This window comes from Anarhichas minor, unplaced genomic scaffold, assembly GCF_050575085.1.
Source record: "Anarhichas minor isolate MPS153535 unplaced genomic scaffold, ASM5057508v1 ptg000073l, whole genome shotgun sequence".
Lineage (NCBI taxonomy): Eukaryota > Metazoa > Chordata > Actinopteri > Perciformes > Anarhichadidae > Anarhichas > Anarhichas minor.
This window is the reverse complement of record NW_027466519.1, coordinates 8,821,421-8,846,113: the sequence shown is the minus strand read 5'-3', so window position 1 is coordinate 8,846,113 and position 24,693 is coordinate 8,821,421. Positions and strand designations below refer to the sequence as shown.

Here is a 24,693-nt window from a genome sequence, read left to right as displayed (position 1 = left end):
TGCTCACCAGACCAGATCTCATATGTGAACAAAAAGGTCTAGTGTGTAGGATTTGTGCCGGCTCTATAAAGAGGACCCACTCCTCTTCATGGCCGTCATTTGTTATCTGAATGAGGTCAATTATTTGGAGCTTCCGCACTGCAAATCGAGGCATCTACCGATGACGTTGTGTGGAACAGACGTCTTTAAAAATATACACCATCGTGTACAACAACACAGAGGCTCCGTAGTATGATCCAAGACGGCAAACATACTCCTTTTAATCTTGACAAAGGCAGCCTATACCAGATCCACTCCTTCCATTCTCACAATGAACTTCAACTTCATTTCAATCGTTACAGGTACATACGTTACATTTGATCCCTGCATTTAACCGTCCCCAGCTTTTCTTAGAAGCAGTGTTGGAAAGCGTCTGGGGAGTAACTCGGGGTTCAGTACATATGTACATGTAAAGTGTCTATACATAGTGTAAATATTTAACAGAGGGAACTAAAATTCACTCAGAGCATTTTTCTGAAAGTAAAATCATCAAAACAGCTTACAGTAGGCAAGAATTGACCTCAGACAGAAGTTGGTCTGGATCAATCTATTAAAACAAATCTACCCTTGTGTTGTCCTCCCGACTGCCATACACTTGTTGTCCTCTGGGGTCAAAAATGACCCCACCTGGTTTGACTGTTTTTAAAGCATATAGTATAAATTGTCAATCAATTCTGTTTTACACCTTTAGTCTTACTTCAGTCCAACCCATTACAACAAATGTTTCCCTTCATTTTGGAATTTAGGGCCAATATACCTTGTTTACATAAAAGTATACCCTGTTTTTGAGTGAAAATACAATGAAACAATGAATTATTTTGACTTTATATTATTTTTTACTATTTGACTGATCACAGAGAGGTACATATCAAAGTTTAGTGAGGATGCTGTTCTTGAATCATTTGAATTTTTCTAATAGCAGCACATAATCACACCTGTTGTCCTCTGGGGTCAAAAATGACCCCGTCAGGTTTGACTGTTTATAAAGCATACAGTATAAATTATCACCCACCTCTGTGTTTCAACTCCTTAGTCAACTTTATTCCAAGTCATTACCTGACATATAAAACATGTCAACATTCATTTCTGCAACATTTAACCCTCATGCTACCTTCAAATTTGCTAACACCTGTTATCCTGGGGTCGTTTTTGACCCCAGCAATTTGAACCTGCAGAACATTATTGTAATTAAAATTGCTACCAAAGTTTATGTGTCAGGTACTTAGTTTTTTGTTGACTACCTAAATAGCCCTTTAAATAAAACAACCCCCCCCCCCGACACCCAAACCCATATACATCCAGAATCCCTGTTACGGGACTATGGAGAAATATGCAGATCACCATAACATCTCACTGATTGACCTAAAATTGGAAAGAGATATTTTTTGGGTGTTTTAATGGCTTTACATATCACTTTACATATCAACATGTTGAGTTTGTGTTTACCCAGTTGTCCCCATTAAATTAGGAAAAGTCATTCAATATTAAACCAAAAATATGATGTCTCATTTATTTATTTAGAACATTTTGTGCTGTCCTGGGGTCAAAAATGACCCCAGGACAACACAAGGGTTAAAACCTTTTATTGACAACAAATTACTCTTACAAATTACTCAAAAATCTTGTCACAAATTTCCATCACTGCCGGTATGAATAGTTCAGATATGAATTATTCGCAGGTGAGTATTTTCGTGCCGTTTATTCGTTATGCCCCAGGTGTGTAAAGGTCTTTGGTCTGGAACCTCTCAGTTCATTTTTGATATCTAACTGGCGCTATCAACAGCTGATCAACATTTTGACGCAACGCTGAGCGAACAGTGAGCAGCTTCTCCCAGTCTATACAGCCAGTCTCAGCACATTAGAGCATGACTTGGGGAAAAGCGGCTTGTGAATAAAACACAAGGTCTGATGTCTATAATGGTTATTCCTTATGTAATGTAAGCCATTTATCCGGTCCAATTGCCAGATGTGGGACAAGCAAAACGATTTAAAGATATGTTTTAATTGACCAAAATGTAGAGAATGAAATAGACCTCGTGCTTTTATTTTGAAGCTCACGGTCGGAGGCCGTATCGTACATCCTGTCTATCGGACTCAGAGATCGGCGATGTGTTCGGGTTGCGAAGTTGTCGCAGTTTGATCAGCACCTCTGAAGAAGGAAGTGCAGCCATGGCGCAGGGGCTCAAGGAACGCTTCGGCAAGTTCCTCCATGAGAAGAACCTCATGACAGACAGTCTCGCAAAGATCGAGGCGAAGACCGGAGTGAGCAGGACGTACATAGCTGTCGGTGAGTGTGGACAGGGCGGGGATGGGAACAGAGAACACAAGGAGATCATCACATAGGAAGCGATAGGAGGGAGTTAGCGCGTGGCAGACCGCTTCATTCTGCCTCGTCATGTAGGAAAGGAGAGGCTGTAGTAATAACCCTTTATTGTATTCAGCAGTGACGTATCCTATGTCACTGCTATGTATCGTGTGTTTGTGGACTAACATCTGGTGTGTGTGTGTGTTTTTTGCAGCTGTCATCGGTGTCATCGCAGTGTACTTGGTCGTTGGTTATGGAGCCTCCCTACTGTGTAACCTCATCGGCTTCCTTTATCCAGCCTACATATCGTGAGTGAATTATTCTTAGAGCGCTTCTAAGGAGGGGCCTGCATAGCAACCCCACCCAACACACACACGCGCACACAAAAACACAAACAACACCGATGGAAAATAATATAATAATATAATTTAATACATTTAATTTAGGAGTTTAAATTATTATGAATATTATTTTAATTTGTATTAGTGTTATTATTGGATTTTCATCTAAGTGTATGTATGTAGGGTACTAGAACCTTGAGTAGTCTGTTACTAATAATGTCTTTTGGCCCATTATGTCAGTATAATACACTTATTAACTCTTATTAATAACTACTTACCAGTTTAGCTCCTTAACAACAATAGCAGTTCATATTTGTGCCAACCATTTTTCAAGTCAATGCTGTAAAAATGTTTGACTTTTGGAGTCTTTGTTCCAACACTTGCAGCTACCTGTTATCAGGGATATTTCATCAGACTTGACCAAGCTCCTGCAGAGCCACAGTACACATCTGTTTCCACAGGCTCAGTACTTCTGCTATTAAGCTGATCCTCATCTATACAAGCAGGGGAGTTTCCTTCTGATAATCTTGTGATCATAACTTTATTTGATAATGCTCTCAAATTACATTTGTTGTGTGGTTCTCATTCATTTTGAGACTTGTACAGAGAATAGGACTTGATTATCTTGTTATCTTTTTTCCCCCCCACTTTTTTATTTATTTATAAAACAGGACAAATCAGGAAATCAACAGACACATACGGTAAAATGAAACAACAGATTTTCTTGGAATGTTGTCCCAGCATAACCACATATGTCCTTGACAAAAAATAATTAGCAGTTATCATGACGTTATTATCTCCGTGTCACATGTAGGCTTAGCTTTGGACGCCTCTTTGTCTCAAGGCTGCGAGGAATGACTCCATGATGAGACCGATATAGAGCGACCAGGATTATCTACAGCTGATGACACTTAGTATGGTACTGTGATCCCAAAAATAAAGCATTTGCTATCTTTAGTTAATGTTATGATCAGATCATTATTTTGAAGTTGATTTAAAAATGTTAATACGAGCATCACTTTGTCTTCAGAAAATAACATAATTGAGTTATGATCTCAAAAGAAATTCAGTGTGATGAGTGTTTTATCTCAGTGAGTCAGTGAGTGAGAATCTCAGTGAGACATCACTGGATTCAGATCATGTTCTAAACAACAAAAATTGCTTTCAAATGTTGCCCTTTTCACTTTTGTGATGCATTTTGAATTGATTAACATGATTATCAGTCATGCACAAGTTACTTACCCTCGACTCATCTCCTACTATATCCTTTGGTTAGTAGTGGGCTGGAGAGAACAGCTTTTATAGCTGTTGCATAGTTTTGTTCTTTGATCTCTGCTGAGGAAACTGAAGTCTGTCACTGAGTAGAGCAGATATCACAGCCTGGAAGACACTGACATTTAGATAACATAAGAACAAAATCAAAATAAGTAAGCTGTGTCAAATGAAAGTAAACTGCTAGTGTTTGACTGTCTGAAATCCAGCCAGCTTTAGGTTTGGCTTTCTAGCTCAAACTGACAGTCTATTCAAACAGTCTTATTATAGGACTGTTTGAAGCCTTCATGAAGGTGCTAACGTTTCTGTTCATACTGCTCGGTGCTGTTGAAGGTAGTGTTATACTGAGAGGTGTTTCTACTGTTTAATCTACCATCTATATAAATGGGCCAATAGTTTAGTGGCAGGAAACTCGTTATGAAGGTTGATACTAACTGGTTCCTGTTTTTAGTTTTGTCCTGCTGAATTTATCACATGTCCTACAGCCTTCATAAAATATTTGGCGTAATCAATAACAAGTGGTACATTTATGCTTGTTTTTTGAATGCACACGGAACTGGAAGTAGTTACATAAGCCACTTAATAACCTTAGACACGGTGTCGTAAACACATTTTCTTATTCTCAGCTGATGAAGCAAGTGTCTGTCCTTAGACTTCTGTCAGCCACTGGAGGTAAATGTCGGTCACCAGGGGTGAACTGAAATTTGACGGATGAACTTCTGTCAATCTGTGATGAGGTTCATGATATCAGCAGCCGAGATAGCTGGCAGAGGGCCGGCTTTGTTACCTCCAGCTCTGCACGTACGGCCACAACCACATAGCTGTGAAACTAGAGGCCTTAGTATTGGTTCACTGTTCACATGTGAACATCAGCTACATAACCATTAGAGCCCAGACAGCCCAACATTTCCTCCCGGTGTGTTGTGAACTGTTGAAGCTGCTGTAGTGAAACAGCAGGGTATGCATGTGACTGAAACACAGAGGAGCTTTTATACTGCGACCAACAGGCCTCAGGGAGAATAAATTCATCATAAAGACTTCTATTGGAAACAAACTTCAAGAAAAAACAAATAACTGCTCTTTTTTTTTTCTCCAATGCTGTTGCACACACCCTTTAATACGTCTGTGTGTTTGACATCCGGGAAGATTAACCAAAACGAACAGGAACAAGAGAACAGGAAACCACCATGTGTCTCTGTAACCCGACACTATAACGCACAGAATCTCTGTCTGTCTGTCTGTGTGTGTGTGTGTCCTTCCAGCCCAGTATCAGTGCAGTTCATGAAATAGTCACGAAATGCAATCGCTCAGGATGAAAATAATATAAATGGAAAGTCAATAAGGAGCCTTATTCGTGGTGGACACATATTAAGCATCCACATGACTAAGCAACAGTCAGAGCAAGTGACGTACTTTATAATATCCACGGTGGACGGTTCCAACAAACATGACTTTCATCCAGAAGACCAGTGTTCAACACCACGTTGTGGTTTTCCAAAATGTCCGTGACAGTATTCCTAAACGTAATATTGTGGTTTTGTTACCTAAACCTAACTAATAATGGTTTTGTTACCTAAACCTGACTGTATGTAGTTGTTTTAGGCCAACCATGATGTTTTTCCTTAACCTAACTAGATGGTTTTGTTGTCTTAACCTAACTTTCAGTTTTAACGCCAAGGGACACGAAGGAAACCGGACAGTTTGTGTCCCTGTACACGAAACCAATAGATTGCATTTCGTAACTATTAAACGAACTGCCGTGATACTGTGTTGGTCCTTATTAATTCACTTTGAATAAACAAGTAGACAGCCTGCAGACAGCCTGCAGACAGACTGTGGCAGCTGGAGTGGAGCTTCAGGGCTCTGCGGATGAGTCGAGCAGTTCAGCGAGAATGCTGCAAGCAGCATTTCCGGGGGACAAAGCAAAATGGCCTGCTCCAAACGGCCGTGCCACAAACAGGCACTGCATTAGTATTGAATGTAAGAGGGAGTGAAGAGAGGCTGGAAGCTGCTTTAGTTGTGCAGAGGATCTGTTTGACCACAGCAGTGACCGTAGTGTAAAGGAGGGTAGGGTCAATCAGCAGCTGTTATGAAAGTATGGAGAATGGACATGCAGTTAACTAGAGCCAAAAGCTCACTTTATCTGGTACTCAAACCAGTGAGACAGAAGGTAAAATTATGCTACGGTACAATTAGAGCCAGTAGAGAACATATGGACAGGCATCAATGAACATTTTTATTGTATTCAAGATGGTGATAAGGATATGGTAACAATGTGTTAGAACATCACGGGACAAATCATCTGTGATAAACATAATAAACTTTTGTGGAATTGTATAACACTACAGTATTTTAACTCTGTAGGAGACTTCAAACCAGCACACGATTTATATGCAGTGTCAACATCCGAGCAGCAGTTTTAAAGTTTTACAGTTTTGATAGTTGCTCTATTTCCACCATCAGGAAATTATTCCCACATCTTTTACTTTACTGGAACATTCACCAAAAGTTGGTGCATTTTAATCCATATTATCTGTCAAAAGAAAGAAAGAAAGGCTACTGAAAAAATATGTGCTTGTCCTTGCCACAGATGAATGAATTTAATTTCAATTTAATTTGTATAGCCCAATATCACAAATCATAAATTTGCCTCAGAGGGCTTTAAAATCTGTACAACATACAACATCCTCTGTCCTTGGACCGTCGAAAAAAGGACAAACTCAGAAGAGATTGTGTTTTGGTTCCCTTCTCTCTACAGCCTCCTTTAGACACTTTTATCCATGACTAGCTCTCACTGACCAGAACCGTCACTTTAGAGGTGACAGATCAGCAAACACTCAGGCGGTCATGTTGGAAGGCCCTGACAGACTACTTTGTCATTCAGGTAGGTTTGATGACTTGTCTTTAGAGGGCAGGCGACTCAATTCAGTCTCATTTTGCAGATGTTGGATTTCCTGTAACAAACCTGTTAAAGTAGTCAGGGTATATGGAAGGAAAAGGACTACGATGTAAGGTAAGGCTTTAAAGAGAGAACAAAAACAAGAAAGGAAAGAGAAAAGGAAGGATGGAAGAGATGGATTGACCAATGTTAACTTAACTTAATCTTTTCTCTTACATGTTGGTCCTCTCTCTTTCCAGGATTAAGGCCATTGAAAGTGCCACCAAGGACGATGATACTAAGTGGCTGACCTACTGGGTGGTGTATGGACTCTTCAGTGTGGCTGAGTTTTTTGCTGATATCTTCCTCTCCTGGTTCCCATTCTACTATATCGGAAAGGTAATCCAGCCGGGGTCCGTTGTGCTTCTTTGTTTTTGAATCAATGTTTTGTGCTGGAAAATTCATTCATTCTTAAAACTAAGAATAAGTTGATTTAAGTGTGCAGCTTTCCCCTCCTGACTTTGATATCTTACCAGTGAGCCAGCACCTCACTAGAGTCAAGTCCTGTCCCAGCGATATTTTTTACCCTACTATGGCGAAGGCATAACCCGCCTCACTCTGCCTCTGATAACACTAGCTCTAAGCAGCTTATGAATTCATAATTAAAACTACTAATGCCAAGATTTGTTTTTTAATATATAAAAAATTCTACTGACTGCAGACGATTTAAAAAATAATCAGTTGAAAACGCTGAGCGTTCAGTTCAGTTTGGTTCACCATGCTGTCCAGCCAGAATGAGTAACCTCACTTAACCAGGATATTTATAATATGGGAGTAGTCCAGAACCTCCGGTTCTGAAAAGTGAAGACAATGTTCACTTTTACGTTTAAGTGCCATAAACTTGCATTCTTTGTAACGGCACTTCAGGGGGCGACTCCTCTGGTTGTTTAGAAGTCTATGAGAAAATGACTCTACTTCTCTCTTGATTTATTACCTCAGTAAACATTGTAAACATGACTTTATGGTCTCAATCTCTAGTTTCAAGTCTTCTTCACTTCAAAAGCATGGTCCCATTTGGAGAAAATGTGTTTAAGATAAACCATGGTGTGCTTTAGGGCGTGGCTACCTTGTGCTTGACAGGTCACAACCACAGAGTTTTCTGTGTTTTCTGTCTTAGAACTTAGAACCCTTTCACAGTCTGTTTTCACTTCATTAAAGTTAATTATAATATTTTGGTTGCCTAAAATGTCTTGTTCAGCGTTCGGTTGTACTCAGCTCTATCCTCTGGTGTCACTTCTGGTTCCAAAAACCAAGATGGTGACGGTGAAAATGGCGATCTCTAGGCTTCAAAACATCAGTCCACAAACCAATGGGTGACATCACGGTGACTCGATCCACTTCTGATATACAGTCTATGGCTGAGGGAGTCAAACAGTGGACTCTGTCCACATTGAGCACCGCTGTTCACTAGAGTGGGTGTGTTACATCAGACAAACATCCGGTTTTCAGAATAAGATGCCAACAAAGTATGAATTATATTCACATTAAGTATAAAACATGCTACCTGCATCTCGTGAACCAAATGTTATTGCACTTTTGTTCATATAGCAGTACTTTTAAAATAAAAGTGCGCAATACACTACTTTTGAATTCATTATTGAACTTTGCCATAACAATGCGATTAATCGCAAAAAATCCATGAGATTAATTGCAAAAAATCCATGAGATTAATTGCAAAAAATCCATGCGATTCATCGCGATTAAATATATTAATCGCGACTAAATATTTTAATCGTTGCCCAGCACTAATATTTACCCATAGTGTTAACACTCAAAGTGTTTAAGTGTTTGTCTGAACATTTAATTCTCCTGTAAATGTTTGTCTTGTAATATTATGGGTGTTCTGGGTCCCTGGTTCTCACGCCCTGTCCTCGGTGTCATGCCTCGGTTCGTCCAGGTGCTCTCCACATTGTTTTTATGTTCATGCGGCTCATGAGGTTGGCTGCATAGATGCTGGCACTGCGCCAGCCATTATGAATGGCCCAGATAACCTGATATGGAGAGGGCAGAAAATAGTAGCAGCAGCTTTTAGAAGTGCCTGTGTACATGAAAAGGCACGGTACGCCAAAGAGTACAAAGTAGAAGTGCTGGTACTGCATGACAAGTGAGTACCAGCTCACTTTTACCACTGATTCTAGTCCACCACATCTGAAAGGGAAATATTCACTACATTTATTTGACAATATTAGTTACTAGTTACTAGAAGATACAAATCAGCTAATAAACTATGATGTATTATTAATTAAGTAGTATATCACTTAATTATTAAGTATGTAAAGTAATAAATGAGCTCCACCTTTACAAGCTAAAGTGATGAAGTCGTATGCATGAATAACTGGGCCTACTGCGGTGGGTAGAGTTGTGGTCCTTAAACCAGAACACAGGTCTAACCCTGCTTCCCTCTGTCTGCATGTCTTAGTGCACTGAACCCAAAGTTACTCCCTACACGCTAAATGCTAAGGTTTAATGTTTGTGCCTCTATGTACATGACCACTGAAATACAGTTTTAAGCTTCAATATAATAAAATACATTCATTGAAATTGGCCATTCTGAATAATGAGTGTACTTTCACTTTTGGTACTTGAAGTATATTTTGCTGATGCTTTTGTACTTTTACTAATACTATTTTGAATGCAGGACTTGTACTTTTAACAGATTATTTTTACACTGTGCTCTACTTAACAATTTAATCATAAACCCATTGGTAGTATAAATATGAATGGTGGTAACACTGCACAAAAAGTCCTGCTTTACATACTTTCCTACTGCAGTACATATCTAGTTTACTGTCACATTACTGCAGTACATAACCAGTTTACTGTCACATTACTGCAGTACATAACCAGTTTACTGTCACATTACTGCAGTACATATCCAGTTTACTGTCACATTACTGCAGTACATAACTAGTTTACTGTCACATTACTGCAGTACATATCCAGTTTACTGTCACATTACTGCAGTACATAACCAGTTTACTGTCACATTACTGCAGTACATATCCAGTTTACTGTCACATTACTGCAGTACATATCTAGTTTACTGTCACATTACTGCAGTACATAACCAGTTTACTGTCACATTACTGCAGTACATAACCAGTTTACTGTCACATTACTGCAGTACATATCCAGTTTACTGTCACATTACTGCACTCACCCAAACAGCTGCATGCTTAATCTATCTGTTCCTTTCAAGCTCTGCTAGCTTAAAACGCATACTTAACTTGAACTCTTTACACTTAACTTGAACTCTACCCTCTCTTGACATGTTTCAAAATATTTCAAAATATATTTTTGTAGAACAATGTTGTTGGCTTATTTTATCCTCTGATAGTTTTGTGTGTGTGGTTGTGTTTTGACATGTTTGTCATTGAGATGTTTTACTGGTACATCTGTTCTGATACCAGCGGTTTGAAGCAGATAGACACGTTGGTGAATAGTCTACTCATCTGTGTAAAGGTGTAACAGCAGCAGTCACACAGTGTATGTGTACTTATGTGTACTTTTACATACATTGTAGTAACATGACAGAGATATAAATAATTACCGTTGCACCATCAATTAAATAAAAAATATTTTGTTATGCAATGAATCACCATGTTGTGTAGTTTCATGACGGCAGCTCAGTACAGAATTAGTTCTGGCAGACCGGGCGGGAGGCCTGGGCATGCCGATCGCCGGCAGCATAGACTAGCTCTAGGGACGTGGAACGTCACCTCGCTAGCGGGGAAAGAGCCGGAGCTGGTGCAGGAGGTGGAGCGATACCAGCTAGATATAGTTGGACTCACCTCCAAACACAGGGTTGGCTCTGGAACCAAGCTCCTGGAGAGGGGTTGGACTTTGTCCTTTTCCGGAGTTGCCCAGGGTGAGAGGTGCCGGGCGGGAGTGGGGATACTCACGAGCCCCCGGCTGAGCGCCGCTGTGTTGGAGTTCTGCCCGGAGAACGAGAGGGTCGCCTCCATGCGCCTACGGGTTGCGGGGAGCAAGGCTCTGACTGTGGTTTGTGCTTATGCACCAAACAGCAGTTCGGAGTATCCGGCCTTCTTGGAGTCGGTGGGAGGGGTCCTGGAAAGGGCGCCGCCTACCGACTCCATAGTTCTCCTGGGGGACTTCAACGCTCATGTGGGCAATGACGGAGAAACATGGCGGGGGGTGATTGGGAGGAACGGCTTGCCCGATCTGAACCCGAATGGTGTTTCGTTATTGGACTTCTGTGCTTGCCACGGTTTGGCCATAATGAACACTATGTTCGAACATAAGGTGGCTCATAAGTGTACCTGGTACCAGAACACCTTAGGCCGGAGATCAATAATCGACTTTGTAATCGTATCATTTGATTTGCGGCCACTCGGGTGAAGAGAGGAGCAGAGCTGTCAACTGATCACCACCTGGTGGTGAGTTGGATCAGATGGCAGGGGAACTGGTTGGAAAGACCCGGCAAGCCCAAACGTGTAGTGAGGGTGAACTGGGAACGTCTGGCGGAGGACCCTGTCCGGGAGGTCTTTAACTCCCACCTCCGGAAGAACTTGTCACACATCCCGAGGGAGGTTGGGGACACGGAATCCGAATCGACCATGTTCAAAGCCTCTATTGTGGACGCGGCCGCTAGGAGCTGTGGCCGGAAGGTCATCGGTGCCTGTCGTGGCGAGAACCCGGTGGTGGACACCGGAGGTGAGGGAAGCCGTCAAGCTGAAGAAGGAGACCTTCAAGGCCTGGTTGGCCCAGGGGTCTCCTGAAGCAGCTGACAGGTACCGGCAGGCCAGAAGGGCTGCAGCTGCGGTGGTTGCGAATGCTAAAACTCGGACATGGGAGGAGTTCGGGGAGGCCATGGAGAAGGACTTTCGGTTGGCCTCAAGGAGGTTCTGGCAAACCATCCGACGGCTCAGGAAGGGAAAGCAGGGCTTACCCCAGGCTGTTCTCAGCAGGGGGGGGGGGACTGCTAACCCGGACGGGGGACATCATCAGGCGGTGGAAAGAACACTTGAACTTGAACACTTGGAAAGGAGGCTCCGACCGCTTGTCGAACCTCGGATTCAAGAGGAGCAGTGCGGATTCCGTCCCAGCCGTGGAACAGTGGACCAGCTCTTTACCCTCGCAAGACTACTGGAGGGGTTCTGGGAGTTTGCCCAACCAGTCTACATGTGCTTTGTGGACTTGGAGAAGGCTTTCGACCGGGTCCCTCGGGGGTTCTTGTGGGGGGTGCTGTGGGAGTATGGGGTGCCGGACCCGTTACAACGGGCGATCCGGTCTCTGTACAACTGCAGTAGGAGCTGTGTCCGCATTCTCGGTAATAAGTCAGACACGTTCCCGGTGGGTGTTAGCCTCCGCCAGGGCTGCCCTTTGTCACCGGTCCTGTTCGTGACTTTCATGGACAGGGTATCTAGGCGCAGCCTCGGGGCGGAGAACGTCAGGTCCGGGGGTCTCGGGATCGCCTCTCAGATGATGCAGATGATGTGGTCCTGTTAGCCTCCTCGGATCATGACCTCCAGTATTCACTGGGGCGGTTTGCAGCCGAGTGTGAAGCGGCGGGGATGAGAGTTAGCACCTCCAAATCTGAAGCCATGGTTCTCTGCCGGAAACCGGTAGATTGCTCCCTCCAGGTGGGGACGGAGTGCCTACCTCAAGCGAAGGAGTTTAAGTATCTCGGGGTCTTGTTCACGAGTGAGGGTAAGATGGAGCGGGAGATCGACAGGCGCTGCGACAGATCGGTGCGGCTGCAGCAGTAAAGCAGGCGCTGCACCGGACCGTCTTGGTGAAGAGGGAGCTGAGCCGGAAGGCAAAGCTCTCAATTTACCACTCGGTCTACGTTCCTACCCTCACCTATGGTCACGAACTCTGGGTCGTGACCGAAAGGACAAGGTCGCGGCTACAAGCGGCCGAAATGAGCTTCCTCCGTAGGGTGGCCGGGCTCAGCCTTAGAGATAGGGTAAGGAGCTCGGTCATCAGGAGGGAGCTTGGAGTCGAGCCGCTACTCCTTCGCGTCGAAAGGAATCAGCTGAGGTGGTTCGGGCATCTAATTAGGATGCCTCCTGGACGCCTCCCACTGGAGGTTTTCCAGGCACGTCCAACTGGGAAGAGACCCCGGGGAAGACCCAGAACACGCTGGAGAGATTACATCTCCCAGCTGGCCTGGGAACGCCTCGGGATCCCCCAGAATGAGCTGGAACATGTTGCCGGTGAGAGGGAGGTCTGGGTCAGCCTGCTTGGCCTGCTGCCACCGCGACCCGACCCCGGATAAGCGGAGGAAAATGGATGGATGGATGGATGCAGTAATGTTACAGAAAAGTCAACCTCCCTGAGGTTTTTTCTTTTACTGAGTTTTTCTTTTTACGATTTGAGGGACAGATGATCATCATATATTTTACAGCCTATAATGTAACTGGCATGTATGTTCTCTCTTCCTTTCCCCCCAGTGTGCCTTCTTGGTGTGGTGCATGGCTCCGACTTCCTCCAACGGATCAATCCAGATTTATAACCGCATCATTCGACCATTTTTCCTCAAGAATGAAACCAGGATTGATGATGCGGTGAAGACGCTCCAGGATAAGGCGTCAGAAGCTGCTGATAAGATCAAAGATGAGGGTGAGTGTGTTGTTTACTGTAAATAGAGTCGACACATACTGGAATGATTGTTTTTTTTTGTAAAAGGGAACAAATAAATATAGAAAAAGAGAGCAAATATAACTTTTACCTTTTTTTTGCCTCTGATACTAATTGCAGATCATTGATGATTCATATTTTCAGATACAGATCTCTTTGTTGTTTGATTATAGCAGCTGGTCTACAAGGATCCAGACTATTTATTATTTACCACGTCTAAAATATCATTTAACCGCTCTGAAGGCAGTAAACCATCAACAATTTTAAATGTTATCCTTTTACTTTGTTATAGCCATCTATCGTGTTTTTTTTTCTTCATAAAAAATACACAATTCAAATGATAAGGAAATAAAAGATTGTATTTTCATTGATTAAATCAAATCATGTCATTAGTAGTTTTAATGATGTATTATAATCTGCTTAGAGAGCTAGTGTTAACAGCTCATAGTTCAGCTCTAATATCTATGTTGTTGTGAAAACATCTCCTTCAAACATCTGGATTTATTCAAGTTTCTCACTAACACTACAGTTTACGAGATTACATGTGAACACATCATGATAACGTTATAATTTACCTTTGACTGAACAGAGCCTGAACGCATCATAATGTAACTGAATGGAACCTTCGTTCTCCTGTTCATTTAAACACTGATTGGTTGTTTACAATGTAACATTATCAGAGACTATAGAAGCATAAATGATGTCCTGATCTCATAATTTACTGAATATTGTTGGATAACGAGGTCAGTAAAACCTTATTTCACACTGTGATGGTTAACTGTGTAATTAAATATTAAGGATTTAGCATGTAAATAACATTTATTGACCTAGACTGCAGACAGAATGAGACCTTTATTTTAAATAGTTTTGTATTTTTTTCTAATTACATCTGTTTTATACATAATTCTTGTAAAATATGTTTTATTAAGAAGCATCCCTGTTTTCTGATATGCTGCTGGTATAATTTTCTGTAAAACACACTTCCTCCAAAGGCTTTTCTTATTCACTAATGAATTCCATTGGCCTATACTTTGCCTTTTAATTATGCATTTATTCATTTGATTTAGAGTTTAGCTTATTTCAAAGAAACTCAACATTTCCAGCACCGACATTTCACATGAACAGCAAATGGCAAATGTCGTTCACTCCCTTTATTGGTGGGCTTTTAATGTGAAACATCCGCAGGAAGTGTAACTTTTCCGTATATTTCTAGATAAGGAACCAGAGATGTGACGTTTGTGTGTAATTTGTCCACAGCCAAGAGAGCCACAGCCAACATCATGTTTGAGGAGAAGAAGAGCTCTTAAGGAGGCGTCTTTCTGGAGCTCACTCGGTAAAGAGGAAACGTTGCCTTCAAAATGTTTGTCTTAAAGAGAATCTGTTAAGTATGTAATCTTTATCCAACCTGTAGTAGCTGTTACTCGTGTCACATGCATCAATAAAAGGCGTTTTCACAGGTCCGTATCTTACTTCAGATGACTGTACGCTGGCCCTGATGACCTTTATGAACCAAATAAAAACAACCCTCCTTAAGTGGTCTCCTGAGTGCTTCATCTGACAACTTCAAAAACAAAGGCAAAATATATAATAATAGTGTGAAAGACTCTTTTAAGTAGATGGACTCTTTGATTCACAGACATTCTGAAGTCTTCATATATTTATTTTTTTTTCAGTTGCTGTTACACTGAACAAAACATCGTTAATGACAAAAATACAAATAGACATAAAAGTTCAAATAAAAGGGGGTCACCATTCACTCTTGACAAACATAGATCTATTCTTTTCAGGTCACCTGAGAACACTACTCATCTTTTCCCTTGTAAACAGTCCATTTTCTCGAGCATTGATCATGGATCCCTGCTTTGATCCTTAGAAAAAGAGTCAATTTTTCCATAGTATATTTCCTCCACAATGTCCAGCCACTGTCCTGGACTTGAAGGGTCACTTTTCAACCAGCTCCTTGTGATGGCCTTTTTACTTCACACGTTTGAAGTTGGGTTTGACTGTAAACACTTTCAATTAAAAGCCATGCTTGAAGATTATTTCTAGACTTTATAATCATTTATCACACATTTCAGAGAACATGTAAAGCATATTGAGAGGACAAAAGAGAAACCTGCAGGCTTCAGAAGGAGACGGCACATAAGTCACTCCATCACTGAAGCACTGTATCATCTCAGGTGGCTCCTGCATTATTATTATTATTATTATTACCCATGAGCATGCCTTGTTGACGGGTCCCTCTACCAAATCTACTTTCATCAGCATAATTGTGCAAATATTTGTATTGAATTTTCAATATTAACCCAGGGTGTGTAGACAGTACAAACAATACATGCATGTGGACTATACATAGACCTCCATACAAAGTATACAGGTGCTGGTCATATAATTAGAATATCATCAAAAAGTTGATTTATTTCACTAATTCCATTCAAAAAGTGAAACTTGTCTATTATATTCATTCATTACACACAGACTGATATATTTCAAATGTTTATTTCTTTTAATTTTGATGATTATAACTGACAACTAAGGAAAATCCCAAATTCAGTATCTCAGAAAATTAGAATATTACTTAAGACCAATACAAAGAAAGGATTTTTAGAAATCTTGGCCAACTGAAAAGTATGAACATGAAAAGTATGAGCATGTACAGCACTCAATACTTAGTTGGGGCTCCTTTTGCCTGAATTACTGCAGCAATGCGGCGTGGCATGGAGTCGATCAGTCTGTGGCACTGCTCAGGTGTTATGAGAGCCCAGGTTGCTCTGATAGTGGCCTTCAGCTCTTCTGCATTGTTGGGTCTGGCATCTCGCATCATCCTCTTCACAATACCCCATAGATCGTCTATCGCCAATTAAGAACAGGGATACCATGGTCCTTAAACCAGGTACTGGTTGCTTTGGCACTGTGTGCAGGTGCCAAGTCCTGTTGGAAAATGAAATCTGCATCTCCATAAAGTTGGTCAGCAGCAGGAAGCATGAAGTGCTCTACAACTTCCTGGTATACGGCTACGTTGACCTTGGACCTCAGAAAACACAGTGGACCAACACCAGCAGATGACATGGCACCCCAAACCATCACTGACTGTGGAAACTTTACACTGGACCTCAAGCAACGTGGATTGTGTGTCTCTCCTCTCTTCCTCCAGACTCTGGGACCCTGATTTCCAAAGGAAATGCAAAATTTACTTTCATCAGAGAACATAACTTTGGACCACTCAGCAGCAGTCCAGTCCTTTTTGTCTTTAGCCCAGGCGAGACGCTTCTGACGCTGTCTGTTGTTCAAGAGTGGCTTGACACAAGGAATGCGACAGCTGAAACCCATGTCTTGCATACGTCTGTGCGTAGTGGTTCTTGAAGCACTGACTCCAGCTGCAGTCCACTCTTTCTGAATCTCCCCCACATTTTTGAATCGGTTTTGTTTCACAATCCTCTCCAGGGTGCGGTTATCCCGATTGCTTGTACACTTTTTTCTACCACATCTTTTCCTTCCCTTCGCCTCTCTATTAATGTGCTTGGACACAAAGCTCTGTGAACAGCCAGCCTCTTTTGCAATGACCTTTTGTGTCTTGCCCTCCTTGTGCAAGGTGTCAATGGTCGTCTTTTGGACAACTGTCAAGTCAGCAGTTTTCCCCATGATTGTGTAGCCTACAGAACTAGACTGAGAGACCATTTAAAGGCCTTTGCAGGTGTTTAGAGTTAATTAGCTGATTAGAGTGTGGCACCAGGTGTCTTCAATATTGAACCTTTTCACAATATTCAAATTTTCTGAGATACTGAATTTGGGATTTTCCTTAGTTGTCAGTTATAATCATCAAAATTAAAAGAAATAAACATTTGAAATATATCAGTCTGTGTGTAATGAATGAATATAATAGACAAGTTTAACTTTTTGAATGGAATTAGTGAAATAAATCAACTTTTCAATGATATTCTAATTATATGACCAGCACCTGTATATTCTTTATATATATATATATATATATATATATATATATATATATATATATATATATATATATACACACACACACGTACACCAAAACTGCTGAGCAAACCTTTCTGTTTATATCTGTGTTCTAAGTTTCCTGTTTTATAAGTTACTTTCTTCATATATTTGAGTTTTCCAGCTCACTACATCTTTTGATCTTTTTTCCTGTCAGTGCTGTCTTAAGTAAGGACGTTTATTTTGAGTGTAAAATCAATACACTCTCAATACACTTTACACAAAATAAAGAAGGCATTCTCAATGTGCTGTATCTGAAAATACCCTGCTTTATTATAAGAGGTCACATGGGCCCCACTGGTTACATGCCATTAACAATGTGTAAGAGTTCAATTTATACACTTGAGAGTTCTGGCTGTAGTGACTTCCTTGAGTCTCGTCATCTAAGGTTGCTAGGCAACTAGCAGGGACAAATACTGATCCTCTCATCTCACTCTTGTTCATAAAGCGATTAATCATATTTACAAAACGTCCAACTATTCCTTTAATGATGGCTTGGTTACAGCAATTACTGCATTGCAATATAGCAGATAGTGATTGTGGTGGCGGGGCGTGTTCGGGCTCAGCTGCAGAGGGGACAGAGTGGGGGCGTGGTTCAGGGAATGGTGCCGCGAAGAGGCTTAATTAGGCGCAGCTGAAAGCCATATTAAATTGTCTCTCTCTGATATAAAAACACTAGTAGTGACAGACGCGCGAGAATCGGGGCAAGAAACACAGACTGGCAGTGTGACGGAGAAGACGGCAGACCTCACCAAACCCACGCGCACGGCCCAGTCCAGCCTGACACCGTAAACCCAATAAAGAACGTGTACTGACTTTAACAAACATCCATTTTATATATTAAAGCCACTGGGGGGCGAACGGGAGAACTTGTTCGGACGCGTGTTCCACAAACATTTCACTGTCCAATGTGCTGTCTTTCTTTCGATCCTTGATCCATTTATTCAAATGCATATTGACACCATAACAGAATACCACAGGTTACTTGACGGGATGATATAAGACCTTGAAACTCCAAGCTTTCATGCTGGCTGACATCATTGTTGTCCTCGATTTCATCGTTCAGGTTTTCATCGATGTCACCGTTCTCATTTGCATCTTCGGCCATAAGCAAGAACTGGTCTACAATCCTTAGGGGGAGGATTCCATGATTGATAAATTCCCAAAAGCCCGAGAATCCAACATAATGTCGATCTCCTGTTGCAGTAGGAAAGATGAATTCGGAGTCTGTAAGGTCAAGAATTTGAAATCCGTCTCCTATTCCGTCCATTTTAACTACTGGTCTGTAATTTAAGCCACAAATATTAGCTACAGTTTGTCTCCCAACAAAAATATGGGCTTTGAGTGTCATGGTTGTAGTATCTTGGATACTTCCGGTTCATGTAACCGTCACGTTGTGATGATGTCACCGATGTGCGCCAGTGAGTGTAAAATACGATACGAACAAAGATGGACGCCCACCGCGCCCTATGAGACAAACTGGTATCATTCGTTATACTTAGACACTTAAATGTCAGTAGAAACAGAATATTACATGGTGTCAGAATAGCTTTGTTCTCACTTCGACCTGACGACGGAAGATGGAGAACACAGCCGTCCCCACGCCACGGATGGATTGGGATTCATCTAACCTGCCCGACGCATTGAGAAAGTTTCGCCAGCATGTGGAGCTAATGTTCTCCGGCCACGAAGCGCTAAAGAGGAGGAACAAAAGTGCAGCTATCTACTCCTGTGGATCTGTGAAAAAGGCAGAGATGGATATAATACATGGACCCTCACAGCAGATGAGAGAAAGGTACTCCAAACGTACTATGCGAAGTTTGAAGCATATGTAACGGCCAAAGCTAACCCCATTTTCGCGCGATATAAATTTCACGAAAAGATACAGAAAGATTGTGAAAATTTCGACCAGTTTGTGACTGAGCTAAAGCTGTTAGTAAAAGACTGCAACTACCCTAACGGTGATGAGATGATTAGAGACAGGATCGTTTTCAGTGCAAACTCTCCAAGAGTCCGGGAAAAACGACTCTGTCACGGTCCAGATCTAACGCTCGAGAAAGCGATTGACATTGCACGCTCACACGAGCTAGCACAACGGCAGCTAAAGACTATGGGTTGCCCCGCCGCTAATGCAGCTAGCCAGTCTGTTCATGCAGTTAGCAGAAGGCCGTTCAGTTCCGAACAAAGATACCACAGACGCAAAATAACTGTCGGCAACGATAGCAGCAAAGAGTGTGGAGCAGGCGAGAACACGGTCGCACGGAGGAATGCCCCGCAAAAGGACGTCAGTGTAACAAATGCAAAAAGCCCAACCACTTTGCTAATATGTGTAGGACAAAAACACTATCAGCCATCAAAATACAAAATACAAGCCCATGCTGTTTCAGAAAGCACGGAACAAGCACCAGTGGATCTGTATATTGACACTATTATAAAAAAGCACGAAAATACAACAAGGGAACAGGCATTCGCAGAGGTGGAAATAGGAAAGGCGAAGCACAAGCTAAAGCTCAAGATAGATACAGGTGCCCAGGCTAATTTGATACCAGTGAATATATTTCACAAAATATTAGGAAGTATTGCATTAGGTCCGTCAGACTGCTGTCTGACGGACCTAATGCAATACGGACCTAATGCAATACTAATGCAACATCTCAGGATATGGTGGACAGAGACTTGAGGTAAAAGGAGCTTGCAAGTTAGCATGCAGATACAGGCAGAAAACAGCCATGCTAGATTTTGACATAGTGTATGCAGAAAATGCTCCTCCTGTTTTGGGCCTACGTGCATGTTTAGACCTAAACTTGGTCAAGCTAGTGTACATGGTTGACGCACAGCCAAAAACACACACCAGCATCACAGAAGAGTTTGCTGACGTATTTAAAGGCATTGGACTCTTCCCTGGAGAATGCACCTTTCGCCTTAAACCCTCAGCAATACCGGTGGTGTGCCCATGTAGCAGTTGTGTACTTTCTCGGTTGCGTTGTGTTTAATTCAGGCACACTTGATATCTTTATGGCTCCAACCAGACGTTTATTCATAGCACAGCATATAGCTAGACAGCTCATCTGGTAAAAGACAGAACAGCTTCAGTTACTCTCATAGACAACGTCGTGGTCACAAGCTCCGGAACACTGTCAAATTAAAGAGACAAATACTTAAGCTAGCTGTTGTTAGCATCTTACTAATGCTAAATGCTAAATCAGTTATCAGTTAAAACCATTTGCTCTAGAAATTATAAATTAAAACAATTATACGGACAAAAGGGGACTTATACAGAGATCTATATATATATATATCTATATATATATCTATATATATATCTATATATATATATATATATAGATATATATATATATATATATATCAGATATCGAATGAGATGTTTCACAACGGAGCTTGTCACAGATCAACCTACCACGGAGACGGCTTGCTTCAGACTAACGTTAGTTAAGGAAAACGGCCGCACCACTAAAGTCTGCCAGCAGAGGGCGCTAATGTTACACACAACACGCTTGTCTCCGTGGGGAACTAATAACAAGTTGTAAATGATATTTAAAAGAGGAAATAATATGAAAATGATAAGGATTAGCAATAACTTAAATAATATAGTAATACTAGCAACCAATGGCCAGTGATGGCAAGTGGAATCATTAACTCTGTTACACCCACCTCGCGTATCCCATATGCCCTGCGCAACCGACTCAAAGATGAGCTTGACGAAATGGAAAAAATGGATATAATCCAAAAGGTAACAGAGCCGACTGAGTGGGCGAATGCACTAGTGGCAGTGGAAAAGCCGAAAACAGGAAAGCTTAGGGTGTGTTTAGATCCCCGCCCCCTAAACAAAGCTATCCAGAGACCCCACTATCCACTTCCCACTCAAGATGATGTCACACCAAGACTAGCCGGAGCACAGTACTTCAGTGTACTGGACGCTAGATCTGGATACTGGACAATAAAACTCAGCCATGAATCATCCATGCTGCCATGTTCAACACCATCTACGGCAGATATCGGTTCAAAAGGCTCCCTTTCGGAATCATTACTGCACAGGATGAGTTTCAGAGGAGAGTTGATGAGGCCTACGAGGGGCTTCAGGGCGTAGATGACATTTTGGTGTATGGCCGCACCAAAGAGGAGCACGATGCCAACCTGCGTGCCATGCTGGAGAGAACCAGGGAGAGGAATGAAGCTAAACAAAGACAAAAGCATCATCTCTGAGGTGAGCTATTTTGGACATAGACTGACACGAGAAGGCATCAAGCCCGACCATAACAAGGTCAAGGCAACTAAAGAAATGGCTCCCCCACGCAGCAAAGCAGAGCTGGAGACCATACTGGGAATGGTCACCTACCTCTCCAAGTTTGCACCCAGACTTTCAGAGAAAATTGCCCCGCTCAGACAACTGCTGAAAGAGAACAGTGAATTCACGTGGGACTCAAATCAAGGCGTTGCATTCCAGCAAATTAAAGACCTGCTAATACAGGAGCCCGGCCCAGTGCTCACATACTTCGACCACACCAAAGATGTGAAACTACAAGTCGATGCATCAAAATGCGGCTTAGGAGCAGTCTTGCTCCAGGGAGAGAAACCAGTCGCATATGCAACCAAGACACTAAATGAGACTGAAGAAAATTACGCTCAAATCGCAGTGCTCTTTGGATGCAGACGCTTTCATATACAATATCTGTACAGACGACAGGTGATCGTCAAGTCAGACCACAAACCGCTGGAGTCAATCATGCGGAAACCCTTGGCAGCCGCACCGCCACGCCTACAACGCATGGTACTACCACTACAAAGGTACGACATTACCATTACACACAAGCCTGGAAAACAAATCCCGGTCGCTGACATGCTGTCCAGAAAGCCGATTGAGTGTGCTGATAACTCTTTGAGTGAAGGCATGGATTTACAAATCCACACTGTGATCAGCAGTGCACCGGTGAGTGATCGCAAAATGGCAGAAATCAAAGCCGCCACAGCACAAGATGAGCAACTCTCAATGTTGAGACAAGTTATCCAAGCAGGATGGCCTGAGTCGAACAAAAGGTGTCCGCCTGCTGTCGCCAGTGTGTGTATTGGAATCACGCATACACACACTGTACACTTAGGGATGGAAAAGTGTAAGCAGCGAGCACGAGACGTACTGTTCTGGCCCGGAATGTGCAAACAGATAGAGGCACTAGTAGGATCTTGCAGCATCTGCCTGGAGCGACGCAGCTCCAATACAAAGGAACCGATGCTCTTGCATCCTATCCCGGAACGACCTTGGCAAACGATAGCCACATACTTGTTCACCTGGCACAGACTATATAGTTGTCGTTGACTATTATAGCAGGTACTTTGAGGTAGAAAAAATCATCAACCTCACACAACTGTCATCCAAAAGCTGAAATCCATGTTCGCCAGATTTGGAATACCCCAGACAGTAATCAGTGACAATGGACCCTGTTACATTTCACAAGAGTTCAGAGGTTTTGCTCACGCATGGGACTTTGAGCATATCACGAGCAGCCCGCTGTACCCGCAGAGTAACGGTTTGGCTGAAAGGACTGTTCAGACTGTCAAAGCCCTCATGGACAAAGCACATGCACAGCGGACAGACCCGTACCTCAGTTTACTGGAATACAGGAACACACCAGTTGATGGACTGAAGTCGCTAGCGCAGCTGCTAATGAGCAGCCGTCTGCGCTCAATCCTACCAATCGCAGAAAAACAACTGCAACCTGAACTTGTCTGTCGCAGCGCAGTTCACAGCAGAAGGCAACTGTGCCAACAGAGACAAACACAATACTACGACAGGAATGCTAGGACACTACCGGCACTACCAGAAGGAGCTATGGTCCGTTTCCAGCTTCGCACAGGGACATGGGAACCCGCAACAGTAGTCGAGCCAGCAGGTACCCAGAGGTCCTACAACATTCGCACTGATGGGAGGTCACATTCTCAGGCGTAACCGGCGTCACCTCCTGCAGACGTGTGAAAGTGGCACAAGCCAGGTACTTCCACCAAACAACCACCAGGTGGAGCCTGAGGACACTGAGTCTCAAACAGTACAGCAGGACCCTGCAGGTCATACAGGTCCCAAACAACCACCAGATCAGGCGCATAGTGAAGCCTAGAGACATATTAGACTTGTGATTCCCAACAGGAAAAGAACTGAAGGATATGTTCATGAAAATAAAGTTTGAAACAGTTGAAATGCCGTTTAGACATGAACTGTTGATGAGAAAATTGTTTTCATATTTCCTTCAGTAACAGTGTTCTTGCAGATTTGGCATACGTAGCTGCCTATATGCAGTTTTTCTAAAATGTTTAAATGCATTATGTTTACTATTTCATTTGGTAGCTATAGCCATGTTTTGTTTCAAAAGAAGGGGGATGTAGTATCTTGGATACTTCCGGTTCAGGTAACCGTCATGTTGTGATGACGTCGGCTACGAATAAAGATTGACGCCCACCGCGCCCTATGAGACAAACTGGTATCATTCGTTTTACTTAAGACACTTAAATGTCAGTAGAAACAGAATATTACAAACGCCACATTATGGCTCCAACAGAACGTTTGAGAACGCTATTTGACCGTGTGCTGGCGTCATTGTGCTCCCAGGACCCACAGGGGTCGCAAGAGTTTGTTAGTGATGTAATTAGAAACATGTTTTTGTTGTTTGCTTTAAATGTCATGTTTTCTGATAAGTTCAGTTGATTTGACATGCTCCTAATGTCTCAAACGTAAAATGAATTTGCTTCCTAAGTATACTGATTTATTATATTTAATGGTATGTAGAGGTATAAATCCATTACCTGGGGCCGGGTCCTAGTGTATATTTAAAGTGCATTGTTGTAATTGAGATGATTGCTCAAATAGCTACTTCTTTTGAAATCCAAATATTATTGATCTGTTGGTGCCGCTCAGGAAAGGAAGTCCCGCTTTGACTACATTCACAAGGTTCACTTTGAAAAGTCGAGTTTTGATCCAGATAACTTTGAATGAGCTGAAAGGTTTGACCTAAACCAAGCTAATATCGTTATTCATGTTATAAAGACCAATAAATCAGATTGAATTAGACCTCAAGCACATCGTAGTGTTTCTCAGTTGCTTCAGCAGCACCTGCAAATGATTAGTGTTTTCAAAACTGTGTGAAACTTCAAACTATTCCTCATTTTCTCCGGTCACT

The 24,693-nt window shown here is 42.3% G+C and overlaps 1 protein-coding gene across 1 annotated transcript; it reads left to right on the top strand.

Annotated features, from left to right (window-relative positions):
- Positions 1-2,153: 2,153 nt before the first annotated feature.
- reep5 (receptor accessory protein 5) lies at positions 2,154-15,031 on the top strand. The gene is made up of 5 exons (XM_076079473.1): positions 2,154-2,326; positions 2,559-2,652; positions 7,096-7,234; positions 13,312-13,480; positions 14,756-15,031. The coding sequence occupies exons 1-5, from the start codon at positions 2,209-2,211 to the stop codon at positions 14,803-14,805; spliced, it is 570 nt and encodes a 189-aa protein (XP_075935588.1). The 5' UTR covers positions 2,154-2,208; the 3' UTR covers positions 14,806-15,031.
- Positions 15,032-24,693: the final 9,662 nt, after the last annotated feature.

Bases quoted from the DNA above. Each gene is read 5' to 3' on its own strand.
- reep5 (XM_076079473.1), top strand. From the start codon at position 2,209: ATGGCGCAGGGGCTCAAGGAACGCTTCGGCAAGTTCCTCCATGAGAAG. The intron at 2,653-7,095 runs GTGAGTGAATTA...CTCTCTTTCCAG, and splicing joins CTTTATCCAGCCTACATATC to GATTAAGGCCATTGAAAGTG. The intron at 13,481-14,755 runs GTGAGTGTGTTG...ATTTGTCCACAG, and splicing joins TGATAAGATCAAAGATGAGG to CCAAGAGAGCCACAGCCAAC.